This window comes from Anser anser (genome assembly GCF_964211835.1).
Source record: "Anser anser genome assembly, chromosome: 13".
Lineage (NCBI taxonomy): Eukaryota > Metazoa > Chordata > Aves > Anseriformes > Anatidae > Anser > Anser anser.
In genome coordinates this window covers 20,287,695-20,305,718 of record NC_139734.1, presented here as the reverse complement: position 1 = coordinate 20,305,718, position 18,024 = coordinate 20,287,695, and the positions used below count along the sequence as shown (strand labels likewise).

The following is an 18,024-nucleotide window of genomic DNA, read 5'->3' as shown; positions in this document are numbered from 1 at the left end:
TGTCTTGAATGCACACAGATCCACATGCTCCATCAGAGACTGGCAGATTTATAATGTAACGGGCTGTCATATTAAATGGAAGGTGATTAGAAGACCTGTGTAGGGGAAGATAAGTCTTTACAGAAGGAGAGTGTATGATTTGTCCTGATGAACTCTGTGGACTTGGCCACAACAGGACGTGATTTTTTAAAGTCTATATCACTTTTATTATTGGCCCAAAATGTATGAGAAACTGCAGTTAAGGCTCAATTTGCTTAGCTAAATAAAGAAAGCTTTTTTATTTGAATACTTATCACACACAATATGAAATTGCTACATGATTCATTCAGAATTCCACAATCCTATTTTTTAATAAAAGCAATTCTTCAAAGGTAACAGTTTTCATTATAAGGAGTTGCACTCAAACTCTTAGCATGGTAGTGAACAGTGGGAAACTTTTAAACATTTAAAGAAGTGAACAGAAATCCATATGTGATCAAAGTATTATTCATCTAATTATCTACATATTTTTTCATTAGCATTTCAGTGGTTTTATATTTTATACAAATTCTGATCAAAGTCACCCAAAACTGAACGTAGGTCTTCAAAATCCCAGCCCAATACCAATATTCATATTTAGAACACACCTCTCATATTCACTAAAAAATAATATTGATAAACATTAAAATTGTATGCATTAATCTCATAGATATCTTTGAAAGATTTATAGGCAATTAACTCAAAAATGGAGTTATGCTCTAAACAAAGTAAAGGACATTCCTTCACTCAGGCAAATTTAAGCATACAAATTTAAAAGAGAAGTATTATTCTTCTTGTCAAATTCTTCAAATATAGTACATCGTACTGTATTTTATTCATCATAAAAATGTTAGAAAAATAGAATAATCTTTTTTGTGCACGTCCTTATAAAAGTGATTTCTAAAATCATATGGAGACAGGTGGATTCACTAATGTAATGAATTGTTATTTGCATCATCCTGAAAATACTCATGATTACTAATGTTACACTTCACATTTCAAACATAAACCCCTAAACCTGTCCAATGAATTATGAAATGATCCAGCAGAGGGACCCCTTCAGTTAAAAATTAAAAGCCATCCATGAACCAACACTTGAATCAAAATCTGCAAGAATTTTATTTAGGCACAGTTATAGATTGTGCCTAAACTAGTACAATCACACAAAGTGTAGGAATGTCTGATGCAAGACAGAGAAGCTTAAAACATAATTATAAATTCTCTGTGTTCCTAGATTTTCAAAAAAAAAAAAAAAAAGATGTGTAAAGTTACTTTGCTATTTAATATATTACTCTTAAGAATCCCATTTAATTACATGTTTTGGGGGCTGACTGGTACCACCATTCCCAAGTTGCTAAATAACATATGCCAGTATTACAGGTAAGAAAATCAGCTAGACAAATTTTATGTTACTAGCTGATGGTAAAGATCAAAAAATACCACTTACTTATTTAAACCATTGCCTGCCTTACAACTAAACAGGACATCCATCAAAATTTGACCGTATGAAAACTATCTCCTTGAACTGAAGTAGCACAGAAGGAATGTCTGAATGTAAATAGCATCCTACAATGTTGCAGCTGAAGCGTGCTGATGACTGGTAGCAAAATACATACATTTAGAAGTACAGTTCTGCAGCAAAAACTTCCTAAATGTATTTTAATGTGACAGAAAATCTTATTAGCGAATGTATCTTTTGCAAGTTGCCATGGCAGCTCACTCACTCAGGCTGTTGTATAAACGATTAATTTTTCACATTACAGCAACTCAGCATTTTATAACCTTCTGCTTGTTATTCTTCAACTCTGTGAACTCCCATAATATTATTTCTATCTATTCATAAGTGATAAAACCTTTGTAGCGAATGCTTATTCACCCTGCAACATGACAAAATCCCATCTTGAATAACATTCATTCTAAAAAGAAATTGTAAGCTATGAAATTCTGCTAGCACAAATTCAGAAACAAAAACAGCTTATTACACTGTTTGTTCTCAGTGCTCCTCAGTGTTCTAAGATTTATTACACATGAAATAGTACTTTACAACATGGGCCATAATCTAGCTACAGTATTACATCAAGACTGAAAATTAAATCGATTTCCACCCACTACAAATTTAAACAGGTTGTATTTCTTTGATATGTACTAGTAGCACACAGAGATGGTTTTGATACACAAAATGGCTGTGGGGAAAAGCATTTTGTTTTATAATCACAATCGCAGTTTTATGAATTAGGTTATTTACACCTAAAACAGTAGTCTGGAATCAGCTAAACCCTTGGCTTTAAGGATATGCCTCTTTCATTAACAGACAAAAATCACAGTCTAGCAAATTACTGTGATTAGGCAGGAGATTGACGGAAGATTTATCTTTGATCCTATTTATTAATGAAGATAGATAGAGACCTGTTTTTGTGAATATAACAGTGATATTATTAATAGAAGAAAGAAGGAAGCTGTTTCCCTGAACGCAACTTCATAACACTTTTACTGTACCCTTTGCCTGAAAATTCATCTTCCTCATCAGGCTGTCCTGCCTCTTCCTTCCTTGTCTCACTGTCAAATCTCTCCCATTCATCTAAGTTACCTTAATTACTCAAGTTCTTTCCTCTCCAAACAGTCTTTACACTTGCATGGTCTTGCTATGAATGAATGTCAGCATTAAGTGATTGTATTTTTTTAAATTTTTAATCAGTTCTGATGGACATGTGAAAATTTACCTAGAGTTAAAAAATCATTTGGGAAAATAATTTTTTTTTAATTAAGTATGCCAAGATGATGGACAAGTTTATAAATGTATTAGAATAGTAACGTGGGAAATAACAGAAAACATTTTGCAGATAATTATTTTATGGCAGGACAGCATTAGATAAGTTTTCATGATAAAATTTTCATTTCGTGTTTCAACAAGATAGCCAACTAAAGTTAAAAATAAATGCTCTTCTCTATCGATAAGCTATTTTGATCTCTGATTTTTACGTTCCTAATACTTTTTTGGGTTTTCCTTTTCCCAAGCACTAGTAGAAGGAAATGAAATCCAATTGCATCTACATCGAGGATATTTTTTTCTCCACTTAAGCAATGTGGTGATAACTATCACAATGAAGACAGATGGCAGATGCTAATTTCTACCCAACTGATATACAGTGAGTTTTTGATCACTGTGTATGGAGAGAGCTCAACAACTTGTAAGCTAGTTTGAAAGCCTCATTAGATGACCTGAATTTGCTGGGCAGAAAGCATATGGTCAGCAAAATTAGAAAGATTAGAAATATGTGATTAGTTTTCCTGTCTTCCCAAATCTGCCAGGTCTATTTGAGTAGTCCTGCAGAGGTTTCTTACCTCATACACATATACATGTAAGTAACTGTAAGCTTGAAGAACTCGAAATGTTATATATAGGAATATCTATTAACTACATGTATTAGAATCTCTACCCATGTTTCTACCTCTTGTCCGTTTACAGCACTTATTTAGTAACAGTAGTTAAATTCTTATCACCCTGGGATTACAGAAACTCCTCACAGTTCATATAAGAGCGTTACATTTCTGGAGACCACCATTAAAGAAAAGCAGAGGAAAATATAAATCCAGAACTATGGATCTAAAAAATATTTCTCATTTTTTAAAGCTTCTAGGCTGACTGAATTTCATTGCTGAACACTTCAGATTTTTCAGCAGCGTTCAGTTCTATGCCATAGAAAATGAATGCTACATCTCATTTACTAAAAACTGATCTCCCAATATATCAACATGCTCAAACACTGTATCAAATACTATGGTGGCTGTAGAACAGGTGTAACAAATTTACTTTCAAATGCACTTAAATATAGAATTCCTTTCTGCACATTTTCTCTGCTATAAAGCCGTCTCTACTATAAAGCATTTATGCTAGAACACTACTTTCTATCTCTCATCAGCAGGTGGCTTCCTTTCTCCTATGTTAAAATTTCAGGTATTTAAACAAAGGGCCTTTATGAACAATTAACATTTGCTTTAACTAGCAAATACAAAATTTAAAAATAAATTATTAATAGTGGGACAAAATTGGGGTACAAGAAGTATGAAATCTTTGAATTACAATGTCCTCACAACCTGAGAGTTTCATCTAAAATGCTGTTCCAACTCCTTTCACGTAGTTTACATAAAACACATTTATTGCTGTGAGATGGATAACAGTATATTCATACATTAGTAGAGAATCAAGACACAGTAATTTCCCCAGCCTACTCTGTACACCTTTTAATGGGATGATTTTGGTTATTGCATTGCAAGAAAAACATGGGCCAATTGGAGAGGATCTGAAGTATAGCAGAGAGACTGATTCGGGTGTTTGGGTCTGCAGGATCTCATATGCGAAGAAACTGCGGGTAAAAAAAAAGGCTGCAGGAACTGGGCTTACTCTAGACTAGAAAAGAGAAGATATGTTTCAGTCTCAAATACTTCCATTAAGAAAAAGGGAATAATCTACAAATACATAGTGGATGACCAAGAAATAATGATGAGAACAAACTGGAAGGATCTGAGAACAAGTCAGACATCATCTATCAGGAATTACAGTATTTGATCCCTCTTCTTTGGTATCAAAGTACACTACCATTCAAAGTGCCCTTCGATCATATATATTTTTTAATCATTAAAAGGCACCTTTATGTAAACAACACAAGCATCACTGCATTCCCAGCTCAGTAAGAATTTAAAAGTAAATATATATGCATGCGTTTGCTTGGCAAAACAAATTTTTTTTGTGCTCTCCAGGTAATATTGCTCATAACTCAACTCAGTGAATAATACATATCCCAAACACTATGATAAGTAAACAGAAAGAAAGGAACAGGGAACTAGGAGACCATGAATTAGTCCACAGATCCAATAAATTCAAAATATTTAACTCTCTGCTTTCAAATCAAAATCAGGAAATCCTGATGAGCAATCTTATGGAAAGGATATCAATTTTCTTCTTTTATTCTTTCTTTCTTTTTTTTCCCCCGTCTATTTTACAGCTCTGGACATTCATATTTTACTACAATCTAGCTATAGGCTCCTATACAGCATCCTCTCATGTCTACATATTAGATCTTTTATTGATTGGACTGGCAGCATTAATGATTGCTAGAAGTATTCTTACTAGTTAAATAAGCCAAAAGACAAAAACAATTATAGAAATGCTTCTTTCTCTTTGCAGGGTAAAAAATATTGTGAAAGCTCTAAAACAAAATCAAAAACTAACAACTGATGGCACAGGCAACAAAAAATAGGTAATTAACATTTAGATAACCATTTAGAGAACTTAAAAAGAATGATCATGAACATGCAGCATACATGCTGTGAAGAAGAGGGAACAGGAGCTCCATTATTGTTTTTACTTGTAATATCCAAGTTGGTGGGCATCTCCAAAATCAACATCCAAAAGAAGTTCAAGATATTAAAATAATAATAAAGAGAAAATAATGAACCACTAAGTAATTGAAATAATAGTGAACCATACTGCTCTTTTTTTTTAGTGTCAATCTGTATTGGCCCATAATGTTAAAGTTTGTGCAACAAATGTTATGGATAGTACACTGCCTTGAATCCAATGACAGATTTTTTGAAAGCTCAGCTGGAAAGATGAACTTGTGATAAATTATTTGCAATGGCATTACTTGATTTTTTTTTTTTTTTAATTTCAGCAGCATTTATTTTTCCCCAAAGCAATTTCAACTATTGCCTTACATACCTTTTATTTAACTTAAAATCAATAAAGCAATGGGAATATATCCTCGGTATTCAAAAATGACATTTCTCCTTTGTTTTCAGAACACACAAACCAAACAAAAAATCAATACTTTATATTTCCACACTTTGATAAGAAGGGTAATAAAGCAACAGGCTTACAGTGCTGTATAATATTAATTACAGAGTTTTTCAAGAAAATTTGCTGAGATTTAAAATTAATTATTGGTAATCCAGCACTACAGTTCTTTATCATGTGCTACAACAGTTTTGGAGAACTTGTGCATCAGTATATAACCTAAAATACATTACACTAGGTGTAATTCTTTGTAACTTCTCCAATGAAGAATGTACTTATAAACCACATTTAAAAGATAAAACATTTTATATTTTTTTCTGTGGGAGAAAATGATGCTAGTTACATGATGAAATGCATTAATGATAAACCAATACTTCTGCAATATTCATAGAATCATATCTAACACTGAGAAGCATTCATCTGGAGTCAAATAGCGGTTGTTAGCGGGAGAGAAACTTAGGAAAAGAAGAAAGGTTATTGTGAAGGCATTAATTTTTTTTTTTTTTTTTTTAGAAGAAAAACAACTTTCCAAGATAGACCTGTTTGGTGAATATTACAACACAATCAAGATCTACTTTAGAATTATTTATAAAGCGTGCTTTGATAAGAAACTTATACTACTAGAATTTTATGAGTCAACTTAGAAGGCAACTTTTCATATATTGTCTTGAAAGGATTGCTTTAACATTTTCTTAACATAAATTTAATTCCAACATAAGTGTAACTCACTTGCCAATTTTATTTTCCCAATAAAACTCTGATGAATCATTAGCTGCCAATGAAATGTGCACATAAAAAAAATTAGATGCTGTAAAAGCAAAGTTATTAAACAGTGGGACTAAAAGGATAATAAGCCTAAACTGAAAATAGTTTTAGCAATATTGTTGAATGTTATTCTGTAAAATAAATGAAAGCCTTTATCAAACAACCTCCCTATTATTCATCTTAATGCATTCTCCTATGGTCTCCTGAAATAATAACTGTCTACAAATAGCACAACACAAATTACTCAGCATTATACTATGTGCTTTATCTTGATCCTCAGAGATCATTCTTACATTATAAAAAATAAGTGGTTACAGTTCCAGCTGTAATTCAATAATTTTTATTCCTTAGCTTTGCAACCATCTTGTGGGAAGTCTTTCTAACATTTCAAGGAAGTTCAAGATTTCTGGATATAATGCTTAGATATTTAAGAGTTAAGATATTTACTCATTTTACTTTTTTTTTTTTTTTTTCTTTTTCCCCCATTTGCACAGGGTACTGTTGTACATTGCCATATGAACTCAGAGGTCAGGTACCTTTTCTTGGAGCATGTTATCATTTGATTCAAGGTCACTAACATTAACCTCAATTGTAAGTGTCTGGTGGATTCTTCATTCCTTTCCAGCGTGACATATGATTAAGAATTTTATTTTTAAGTTATTTACAGCAATTTTCATTCTTTCTCATCACTATTGGCTCTGGACATGGGGGGGGGGGGGGCGGGGAAAGATAATCTTTCATGTTTACTAAAGCAGACCTCATAACAGGCCATGCTGATTTCCAGCAATTTTCTCTTGCAACATTCAGTTAACACAAGAAAGAGGCTATAGAACAAAGATGTAAAAAAGATACCTCATCCCGCTAGGCTTTTGGGTGCAATTTTAGGAAAACAAAACCAAAAACAATTATAAGTTCCAGTGAGCTTTTACAGCCTACTTCTGTGTCTGAAGATATTAACTTAAACCAAGGTATCTGGTTTAAGCTGGACCAATTTTTAGTTGCTTTAGCTTTTTTATATTAGCTTGTCCGAAAGCAGGAATGAAATTGAAAGCTGTATTTACCTTTCTTACGTGGCCATTTTAATCCAGAAGGCAACTAAATAAATAGATAAAAAAGTCAGAGGTACATACCACATTCTATCACGTGTCTATTAAAACCACCTCAGCTTCTGAAGAAAAAACAAATTGTGCTTTAAAGAGCATACCACTATTACAACCCTTAAAAGAAGCAAGGGAAGTGCCATCATATTCTGATCTACTCATGAGTGCTAACACTAAACTCTACAGAGGTCAGATACTATTTAAGGAATCAAAACTATTTGGATAAATTTTTACATAACTGTATCCTGTTGGAACATGTTCCCAACCAAACTGGAAATATGGAATGAAAATTAAGTGGAATTTTCTTTCTCGATGTCATCCTATTTCGGCATTTTCCAATTAAAGTATTTGTTATGGTAGTCCAAAATTAAATGATTAAATTAAAATTAAATAAGATTAAATTTTAAACTAGTTAGCCCCTACAGAACAGACAAGTAATGATTTCTGGAGCAATTTCTGAAATATTTACATTTAGAGAATGGAAAATTTCCTACAATCCCAAGAAACACACAGTGGTAGTAGTCAGGCACAACACAATCTTGAGGCTACATGTTGTTCAGAAAGCTGAAAGTAAAGACCTCAGGAAATGATCTTTGGTAAAGGCATTATTTAATGTAGATGTTGAAGGAAGTTCAATGGAAAACATTTATCAGAAATTTCCGCCTAGAGAGGAAGATATGCTGTTTTAGGGGAAAATACAAATATTACTCAGCAGACCAAGGGCAAAGGAAATAGGAAATGGGCTAGAGAGTTCTCTAAAATAATCTGTCACTGAAACATGAGAACATACGCGTCTGTTGACAATTATTTTATTTCAAAGCCTTCCACAACTCAAGATCCTTTTGCGGCACTGTGCCATTATCTGGAAGTTGGCTACTTCCATTTCAGACTTCTAAAAGGTAGGGTAAAAATTTAATTTGGTTCCTATGTTGACATATCTTTTGCATGTTTATTATTTGAGCCTTTGGAATAACTCATAGGAAAACCAGGAGCTTATCACGGAAACAATACATCTTAGAAAAGCTGTAGCAGCTGACTTTGCTGCTTTTTACAGACTGCAGAGAAATGCCAATGATGCGGCCAAAATCTTTTAGGAGTCCCTCTTGATGAAAGGGCAGAGTACACCTCTGCAAAGGGTCTCACGTCTGAGCCTGCCCAGGTTTTGACAAGGGGTGGAGCACTCACTTTGGGAGCTGATATGCAGAAAAGGAAACATCTACTCCTCGTATGCAACACATAATCTGTGTGTGGGTAGAGAGAAAGATTGTGCTTTGAAATCTGCATTTTTAACCTTGAAATACTTGACTATTCAGGCACTAAATATAATGAATGGCTTAATTACAATAGTGTAATTTAGAACATGTATATTAGGGTCAGCTTCCAAAGAAATTTAGCCTCATTAATAATTTAAATTTCAGGTAATAAGGTAAAATAGCTGCTTGTTTGAGTGAAGAGAAAATACATACTTATTAAAATTTAAGTAATTGTAATTTTATCGCCATACTATTGGTCAAATTAAAAGAAAAATATCTCCTCACACAGGGGAATATACTAACAACCCTTCCATCAGCTGTATCGTTCATTTTCCAGTTTAATTAAAATAAAGTCTCTCAAAGTTAAAAATAAATGTTAGAAGTCATAGCTGCTGCAATTAGAGTTGCATTATGTCTTATACACCTAAATATTACTGGAATGCCCTCAGTTTGACAGATGCTTTTGAGGCTTATCTGAAAACACGGTGGGAAAGAGGGAGAAGTAGATTATATGGAATACTCATACTGCTTAATTCCAGATACCAATAATCTGAAACAAAACTCTCTGTATTCCTCAGTGGAAAAAGAGAGGCTCCTCCAGAGGGTGATTTAAGGGCAATTAAATTAGGCCTGTTGTTCTGAATTACACTCAGAAGGCTCATAAAGCTAGGCAAAGTGAGTATGTCCTACAATGTCTGCTATCAGGAACACAAAAAAGAGCAAGCCAGGAAGAAGCAATACCCTAGGTGGATAATCAGCATGACGGCAATCTTTCACTCAACTGGGTGCTTGTCTCTGTATACCTGCTGTCCCTTCTCCATTGTTCACTGTTTGTATCTTTTCCCTCACACAACTTTCTGGTTTAAATTACAGTATCATGTATTCCTGACCATAACCTTAATTTGCAGTGTAGATAAATAAATGATTTCATTAAGAAAGATTCAACTAGATAGTGTACTCACATGCCTAAATGCTTACAACATTTCTGAAGTAGGCTTTAGTTTATTGTACATGAGCAGAGGAAGTGGATCTTTATAAAACATCTCCTCAGTGAGGAAAAAAAAACAGTTTAAAGTATTCTCATTCATAAAGCTTGATAACCTCAAGAACGCTAAAATGACTGTGGTTGATGCAGATAAATTTGATGGCAAGAAAAGAGGAATGTAACAGAATCAAAGAGTAGGACATAACGATAGAAGCAATTTAAGCGTGATTTTGTCGAAAGGAGAAGGACAAATTACACAAATTAGTTGGGAGATATGATTACATCAGCAAACATGAAAGATGCTCTCTGTGGCTTTGTTTTTATTTCTGTAATTCATCATGCTTCCCTTGGCAATGCTGTGAGGGGTTCCCTGGGTCGCATTGCCCACTCTCTGGGGCTGGCCTGATTCTGCAGGGCACGGATGCTCTGCCTTCCAGAGGCCCTCCTGGCAGCATCCCAAAAGCACCACGCCTGCCCGTTGTGCACACTGGGGGGACTGACTGGAGGGTTGTAGTACTGGTTTATTTTCCAGCTGTCCTTTTGAAAGGCAACCTGAATGCATAAAGCAATGTGGCACTGCACACTTTCCTCCCATGCAGAGGCAGGATTCAGCAAAGCATGCCTGGAGAGTGCCTCAATAACTGCTCTAAAGCACAGATTTAGTGGAAGGAGTTAAAAAAGGGAAAAACATGAAGAAAACAATCCAGTTACCTCCAAGTTTCATGACATTTATATATATTTAGATGGTTCTATCTTTTTTTTAAGCACTGGGTATCTCAAAGCTGTGTAGGTAGTGATGACAGCTAAGTACTCAAATGCCTATGTAAAGTGAGATATCAGATTCAGATAATTTTCTCAAGAAGAGTTCGTGTAAAAATAACTACCACCTTGCTAGGAGCATCAATAAAAAGTGATCATCTTGCCTAATTCTCTTGTGCAGTAGAGATGACTTCTATTGGATCAGGTGTGAGGAATAAGTTTGGGATGAGGAAGTTTGTATTTCGCCTTGCTCTTCCTATAAATACTGCTTAGATAACTGTAAGGTTTAGGCTCCACTGTAAGAGCTACTAGCCTGGCAGTTTATTTTTAAACACTTCTTTAGTTTGACTGTTCATTGTACTGTTAATAGATATATTTTGCAACCTACTGAAAAATAGTCAATATGTATATTTCTTTTTAGTCCTACAGTTAAGAAATATATCTATATTTCTTAAAATCTGAACAATTTCAGACTGCAAAAACAGCATATTAACTTTACTCACACCTGGAGCTAAACTATAAAATACTAGCAGACAAAGAAACACCTTCAGGAAACACCCAGCACAGAACAAGGTGATGCATCATTTTAAGTATCATCTTCTGCACATTCTTACCATATCTAGCATGTTTTCTGTATTCATTGGAAGAAATTCTAAGGTAGGAAACCAAGAACCGACTGACTACATGCCTATAACTCTTGGAGGACTGACCACTCCCCATTTGCAAACCATTTGCTAACACATTTACAGCTGTGCAAAGCAGGGTCCCCTTAACAGTCTGTTCTGGTGAGACCTGTGCTCCTTGATTTAAATCTGTGTGGAGTCAAATATGTTCTCCACAAATATAAAAGGTCAAAATATGCAGTGATGACAGGGTATGTGGAAAAACCGAATCCACAGATGTCCATTTTAGAGAGGAAGAAACAAAATTACTCTCAGAGCACAAACGACATGAGTAATCTCTATGCAAAATATACATGTTATATACAACTATTGTAAAATTCCAGTTAATTCCCTTTTACAAAATGCTGCTATCCTACACTGGTGCTAAATTAAACATCTTGTATTTAGCCTATACTCATTTATCTAAAATAATTTTTAAAGTATTAGATGATTCTAAATTGCCACGCTATCCCACCACTTTATATTGGACCAAACTGTTCAATACCTATTTTCACAGTTCAGCAGTATTTACCTTGCTTTTGAGTATACATGGATAAATGAAAACTTAGGGTAACTGTGTGTTCAGCAGCTGTATTTCAAAATTTGGCACAATGAGTCTTCAAACACAGATGAGGTGGGATTAGTTATTTGACTTCTGTATCAGTAAGATTGAACAATCTGAAGTGTGCATACATTTCAGTACAATTCAGTACAATACATTTCAGTATTTGGTTCAGAAAAGGAACAGGATTGTCTACTTCTGTTTCTCTTATGAAAATACAAAGTCTTGACATAAAACCTTTTTTACTATATGCTGGATAATTATCTTGTCGAATAATAAGACAATGTCAGTTTTGTTCCATTAACTGAAGATACGATAAATTACATGGAAAATGTCCAAGGAACAATAATATCTAGTAACATCATCCCTTGGAGGAGCTATGTTTTTTTCTGTCTCTCCCTACACTGCACATTCAGGATTTTTAGACAGAAAAAGCCCCCAGATTCATCCCACAGACTGAAATGTAAGTACCCAGAAGGGTAAATCAGCTCCATCAAAGTCTGTATGTCATATTATATTTACAACCAGATCCAACTGCATGATGATTGGTATAACATAATCTAGATCAGGCTCACTGAACAAGGTCAATGGAATGGAAGAATTTGCATCCATCTCGCTTTCCCTTACCAAAGAATATATATATGCATCTGTTATAGCAGCAGATAGTCTGGCCAATGTTTTCTCATTTTTTCCTGTATGCAAATCCAGCATATCTCAAAAATTCTGGAGTATACACTACAAATAACTCTGTGCTATAAATAATCTGCAAAAATATGCACAAACCAAACCAAAACAAAACGCCACCATGTATTTTAGGGCAGCAGTCTGCTTAGCTTTGGTGAAAGCCCATGAATTCTTAAATATATGACTTACTTCCTGACTTGAGTAGTGGGCTAATTTTGCTCTATAACTCTGGAATGATTTTCAATTTAAAAAGGTCATTTTGGGATATTTTTGATCAGTACAAATAACGTAAGACTTAAAGCATAATTAAAGATGCTGCATTGCCGGTGTATTTCAAGGATCTTTCCAATTACATGTGGAGAAATTAAAAAACACAGACTAAATCAGGCTAAAAGGGTCCTCTGGAGGTCCTAGTCCACCTAGCCCAACATTCCTCTTTAAGCAGGGTCAGCTAGAATGAAATTTTAATAAAATAAGATACATAAAGACAGGACAGTAACAGCAACAATATGACCTTGCAATAAATAGTTACATAACAAATTCTCAGTTAGTGACCTTTAATAATCACTGGCAAACATTTAACAAAATTTGCGACAAGACTAAATTTTTATTTTTTATTCCTATTTATTTATACTTTTACGACCACAAGAACTGTAGAAGAGAACCAACAGTCTACTTGGTTCGCAGTCTTGCAGAGGAAAACAATGAGGTATCACTTGGTTCAGACTGAGGTATGGACACATATCTCTTTATGGTTTAGATCGGATACATCTCAGAACAGTCTGGTTTATTAATACTGTAGAAAATATCTAGCCGATATTTTATTTCAGATGTGGGCTGAACAGATTGTTAAGTGTTTCCAATACAGAGCGAAATGTTCTCATGTTCTTTGAAGTGCTGCAAGTCATGGATTTGGGAGTGCAAAACAGTAAATGACTCACAGGCAACCTGGTACAATAGGATTTAGTGTGCCTTTATTGTCTGATATGGAGAGATACAAACAAATGTCAAAAACCACCCCCCAGGAAAACTCAAAAGAGCAAAGCAAACTCCAGTGCAAATAATATTTCAACTTTTAGTTTAGGGGATTTAGGTATCTTAATTTTATAAAAATGTTTTTACAAATCAGGTACACAAAACTTGTATGTTATAATCCCACACTGTTTCAGTTCTAATTATTATTATTATTATTTTTATTATTATTATTTTCTGTGCCTACTCTTCACATTGTAAATATTTCTTTGGTTCATTTTGGTTGCATCAGTATCTTTAGAATTTCAAAAAAATTGGACGGTATTAAGAAGTCTGAGACGTGGAAACTTGTACAACAGCTTGTATGACAGTACATTAAAATGGAAAAGAACATGTGACACCGTTATCAACTTGCAATAGCTGATATAACAAACACTGAGTCTCTAGAGATACTGGGAGCATATTGAAACCACTCGTATAATACAACAAGCAAGTTGTATGTTATCGTTCATAAAAGGAGTTACTGATAGTCAAAGAAAATTGTTTAGAGCATGCAAAATAGCTCATAACAAATAATCTACAATGGCTATAAGCTTTGGTGCTTGTGAGGATATACTATTCAAGTAATTTGAAATTTAATTAGATTCTATTTTAATTTCCATTCTTGTTTTAGGAGGCATAATGAAAAAATGTCTTTGAAAACATAAGAAATTAGCCCACATTCAGCTTTTGATTGCTGACTTAATCCATACTTCTGTATGTCGCCATAACACTTTTTCATTTTATGTTCATAACTATTCAGTGAAACTTCTGGATAAACACACTGGAATGCTTTGTGAGGTGAAGATCTGATGATACATCTTTCTATTTCTTTTCACTAACTGTAGATAAACTAGTTCCTTTTTCTAAGCATTCCACTATCTTTCAATCAGACCTCACAAAAATCCTTTCCACACTACTGGTTCAAAACCTAGCCATGCCAAAGCACTCAGGACATCACTTCCCTCAACATGTCTGGCTGTAGTACTGTAACGTCTTTCAGTTTACTGTCTTTAAGCCAGTTTACCTGGGTAACCTCAATTTTATGGCTCTCTCCTCCATTGTATCCACTATTGATCAAGAACAAGCAGCTTGCAAAGGAGTCAAGAGCAAGAAGCCTATAATTCTCTTCAAACTTCATGGGTTTACAGACTTTTGCCAATGGTCAACCAGTCGGTATGACTAAAGTGAATGCAGATGATGAGAGTGATTGGCAATGAGTATCTAACTACATCACAGGGTTAGGAAGAAATACGGTGAAGCTGAGCAGAGGTAGAATATGTGTAAGAAGTAATTCTACATAAGCCTTGAAAATGTCTGGAGGCTTTTTTGGAACCTGACTTCCAGTACTTCTTCAGAAATTTTGCTGTGTCCTGAAAGTCAGTGATATTTTGACAGTGGAGCATGCATTTATTATTCATCTTTTACTCAGGTATTCTGAGTTTTTCTTATTTGGTTGTTTATTCATCTTGTATGGATTACAGTCTTTCAGTAAATGTTAAGTAAGAATTTGAATATATTCTGTAGTTTCCTACATATATACAGTACAAAACCTCTATTAAAGAAAGAAAAGGCTGCATGATTTTTGCAAATAGCAGATCAAAGCTGCCTGTGAGAAGCAGTGGTGACTTAATAAGAGAACTGGGATTGCTTTCCAAAGGCCACTCTTAATCCTTTCATATAAAATTAGTATATGGAAATAGAGTTAGGTCATACTTCATTTTTTTTTTTCTGTAATTAAGAAGTCTAACTTGAGTATTTGTCTAAAATTTGTCTAAAATTACTAAACACGTGACTATAAAAAGCTTAAAACCAACTTCCTTTAAGTACTAATGCATGATACACACACACACACACACAGAAAAAAAAAAGCCATGGAAATGAATGCAGCATTGCTGACACAGTCTGATGACAGATATTTTCATTTAATATACCATGTATAAATAATTAATTTTTGAACTCTGACATTACTGCACTAGAAAAGCTGCTGTGCACAAATTTAGATCTCTACATATGCATAGTGAAAGAGCTCATTTATTCAATCACATATATTTTTGAAGATTTATGTATAACGTAATAGTAGAAATGGAAAACACAGGAAGGAAATCGAAGTGCTAACCATTTTTATTCCTAGAAGCGTAAAATTTTCTGCACATAGTGAGATCAAATGCATAATGTGTACCATGATGTAACCTACTAAACATACGAAATGCTTAAACAGCAAGTTATGAATAATTACTGTTGGCTCTTGGATACTTGTTCTCACCTACACCTGTTTTTTAAATCATTAAGAACATCTCAGCAAGACTATTTTTAGTGTAAAATGTATTTAACTAGGCCTGTAGTCCTAATGCCATTCCCACAAGTTTTGAAGTTTTACCAATAAAATTCCCCATCTGAGAATTCATTGAAAGAAATAGGGTTGATTTTTTGCCTCATATTTTATAGTTAAAAACACATTTAGGTTCTCACTATAATGGGGTAAATTTTCAACCGTGAAGACCAGCAGAAATACATCTAATATACCACACTAAACAGGACAGAAAGGACAGAGAGAGTTTTTTCTCCCCATTTATGACACCTCAGCAGGACATAAAATTTAAGCAAGTAGAGCAGTCTTAACTATTCTAGAGCAAGTTAAAAATAATTTTGGATTTTGTCTTAGCATATACTCTGGAAGATAAATTGCACATTCCTTTAACAGCCTTAGGTATTTGGCTCTATGCATCCGAAGTCAGATAAAAATAATAGTAGTCCATAAAGAATACAAATGTATTTGTCTTTTCTTATTCAACAAAAGACAGAAGTGGAAGGAGACTATTTGATATAAAATTTTCTTCCTATTTTTAATGTAGAGTTTGGAACCATCTTCATGAAGAAGGGAGATACTTGAGTCCTGTATGGCTTAAAAAGATACTGAAAATTATTTTGCTGATCTCTGTTATTGAATTGCTAAGAAACAATTAGTTTCCAAGAGGAATCAGTCAGTTAGAGGCCTTGTTTGAAATTATAAGAAATAAGAAGTTAGTCATTCAGAAATCTCTACATTTTCTCCCCATGTAAATATCTCAGCAATACTTCTTTTAAATATATTTTGTTTGAAGCAGTATTTCATAGACAAGAAATAATAATTACACTTCTTTCATCTGTTTGGTTCATCTACTCCTATAGTTAAATTGTCCTTCAGCATTTTAATTGACTGCCAGTACTGTTCATGCTGTGAGAAGCGTTAAGTCACAAGAGACTTAGAAATATAGTTATAACTGTATTTTAAGAGGTACCAATAGGGTCGTTATTATTATTATGTTGTAACAGCAAAAGAGCTAGCTTATGTTTAAATGGATTTGTTCAGTTTAGGAAACTCATTGTTTGGAAACAACCTATTTTAATGTCTTTGTGAAACATAATGCAGATGCAGGAAAACGGCAGCATGCTTATGAAACTATTACTGTGAGTCCCATGGTTCCCCTCATCTAGTTCATACTCCGCTCTGAGTTCATTATCATCACACAGAACTAATGTGCTCTGTTCTACTAAACTCACAACACAATGCACCGAACAAAAAGCTCTGTGAACAGCTCATGGCTGAGCTAATAAATCCAGCCTTTCATTTGTTCTAGTGTTTATGGTGTAAACACAACCCAACTGTCCCTTATCCTTGCATTGACAAAGGACGTTAAACATCAGTGCAACAATGACTTCTAAACCTCATCTCCATCCTCCCAATCATCTCTTTCCCTAAAATGTGCTCCTCCTTTTATGTAAGCTGTCAGGGTTTCTGTACCTCCTCCAACCTGGCCTATTTTTAAAAGCCAGACAGAAGTCTCTGTTTCATGCTTCAATAGACCTTTGTACTTAAAAAAAGTCATTGTTGCACAAACTGACTATCTCTAGAAGGCTGCACAACAGTTTCCTGACAGCTTGTTTTGAAGAATTTTCTACTTCCTCCAATTTTTTCTAAGCTCTTCAGTAGATCTATTTCTTAACCGATTATATTACTGTGTAACACAGACACCTCAAAAATACCAAGTTGCATTAGAAAGACTTACTTTCCACGAAATCTTATACAACAAATATTAATAGTGTGCTGAAGGAATACCTGGAAACAACTTAACTACTTATTGTTCATCTAGATTTATACTTTTAATTTGGAGTGATTAACCTAAAAGGTTTAGAATAGACCACTATTTCATTCTTGTCAGAGAAAAAAAACACACACAAAACTTGTTTTCCAAAATGGAACACTTACTTTTTATTTTACTTACGAAAGATTATTTCTGAAAACTACGGCAAACTTTTGTGTTTGTCCCAAAGACATTTGTATTATTTCAACAAACATTAACAGCCAGAATATAATTCTATATTTTAAAAAACTCCAAGTTGGTCTGACAGTGTTTCCAGTTTAAAGAATCACGCAATCCTCAAGAAGCT

At 34.1% G+C, this 18,024-nt stretch overlaps 2 protein-coding genes across 3 annotated transcripts in view; one reads left to right on the top strand and one right to left on the bottom strand.

Annotated features, from left to right (window-relative positions):
- The window catches only part of LOC310880977 (uncharacterized protein), a 1,343,899-nt gene that overhangs the window by 112,861 nt on the left and 1,213,014 nt on the right, over window positions 1-18,024 (bottom strand). The gene's annotated exons all lie outside the window — the stretch shown is intronic.
- The window catches only part of KLHL4 (kelch like family member 4), an 83,324-nt gene continuing 73,488 nt past the window's right edge, over window positions 8,189-18,024 (top strand). The window contains exon 1 of one of the 2 annotated variants that reach the window (XM_083797532.1): window positions 8,189-8,576. In XM_083797532.1, the coding sequence (XP_083653658.1) occupies window positions 8,456-8,576 (121 nt within the window). In that variant the 5' untranslated portion in view covers window positions 8,189-8,455. The remainder of the gene's footprint in view (window positions 8,577-18,024) is intronic. The other variant, XM_083797534.1, reaches the window with a different exon arrangement.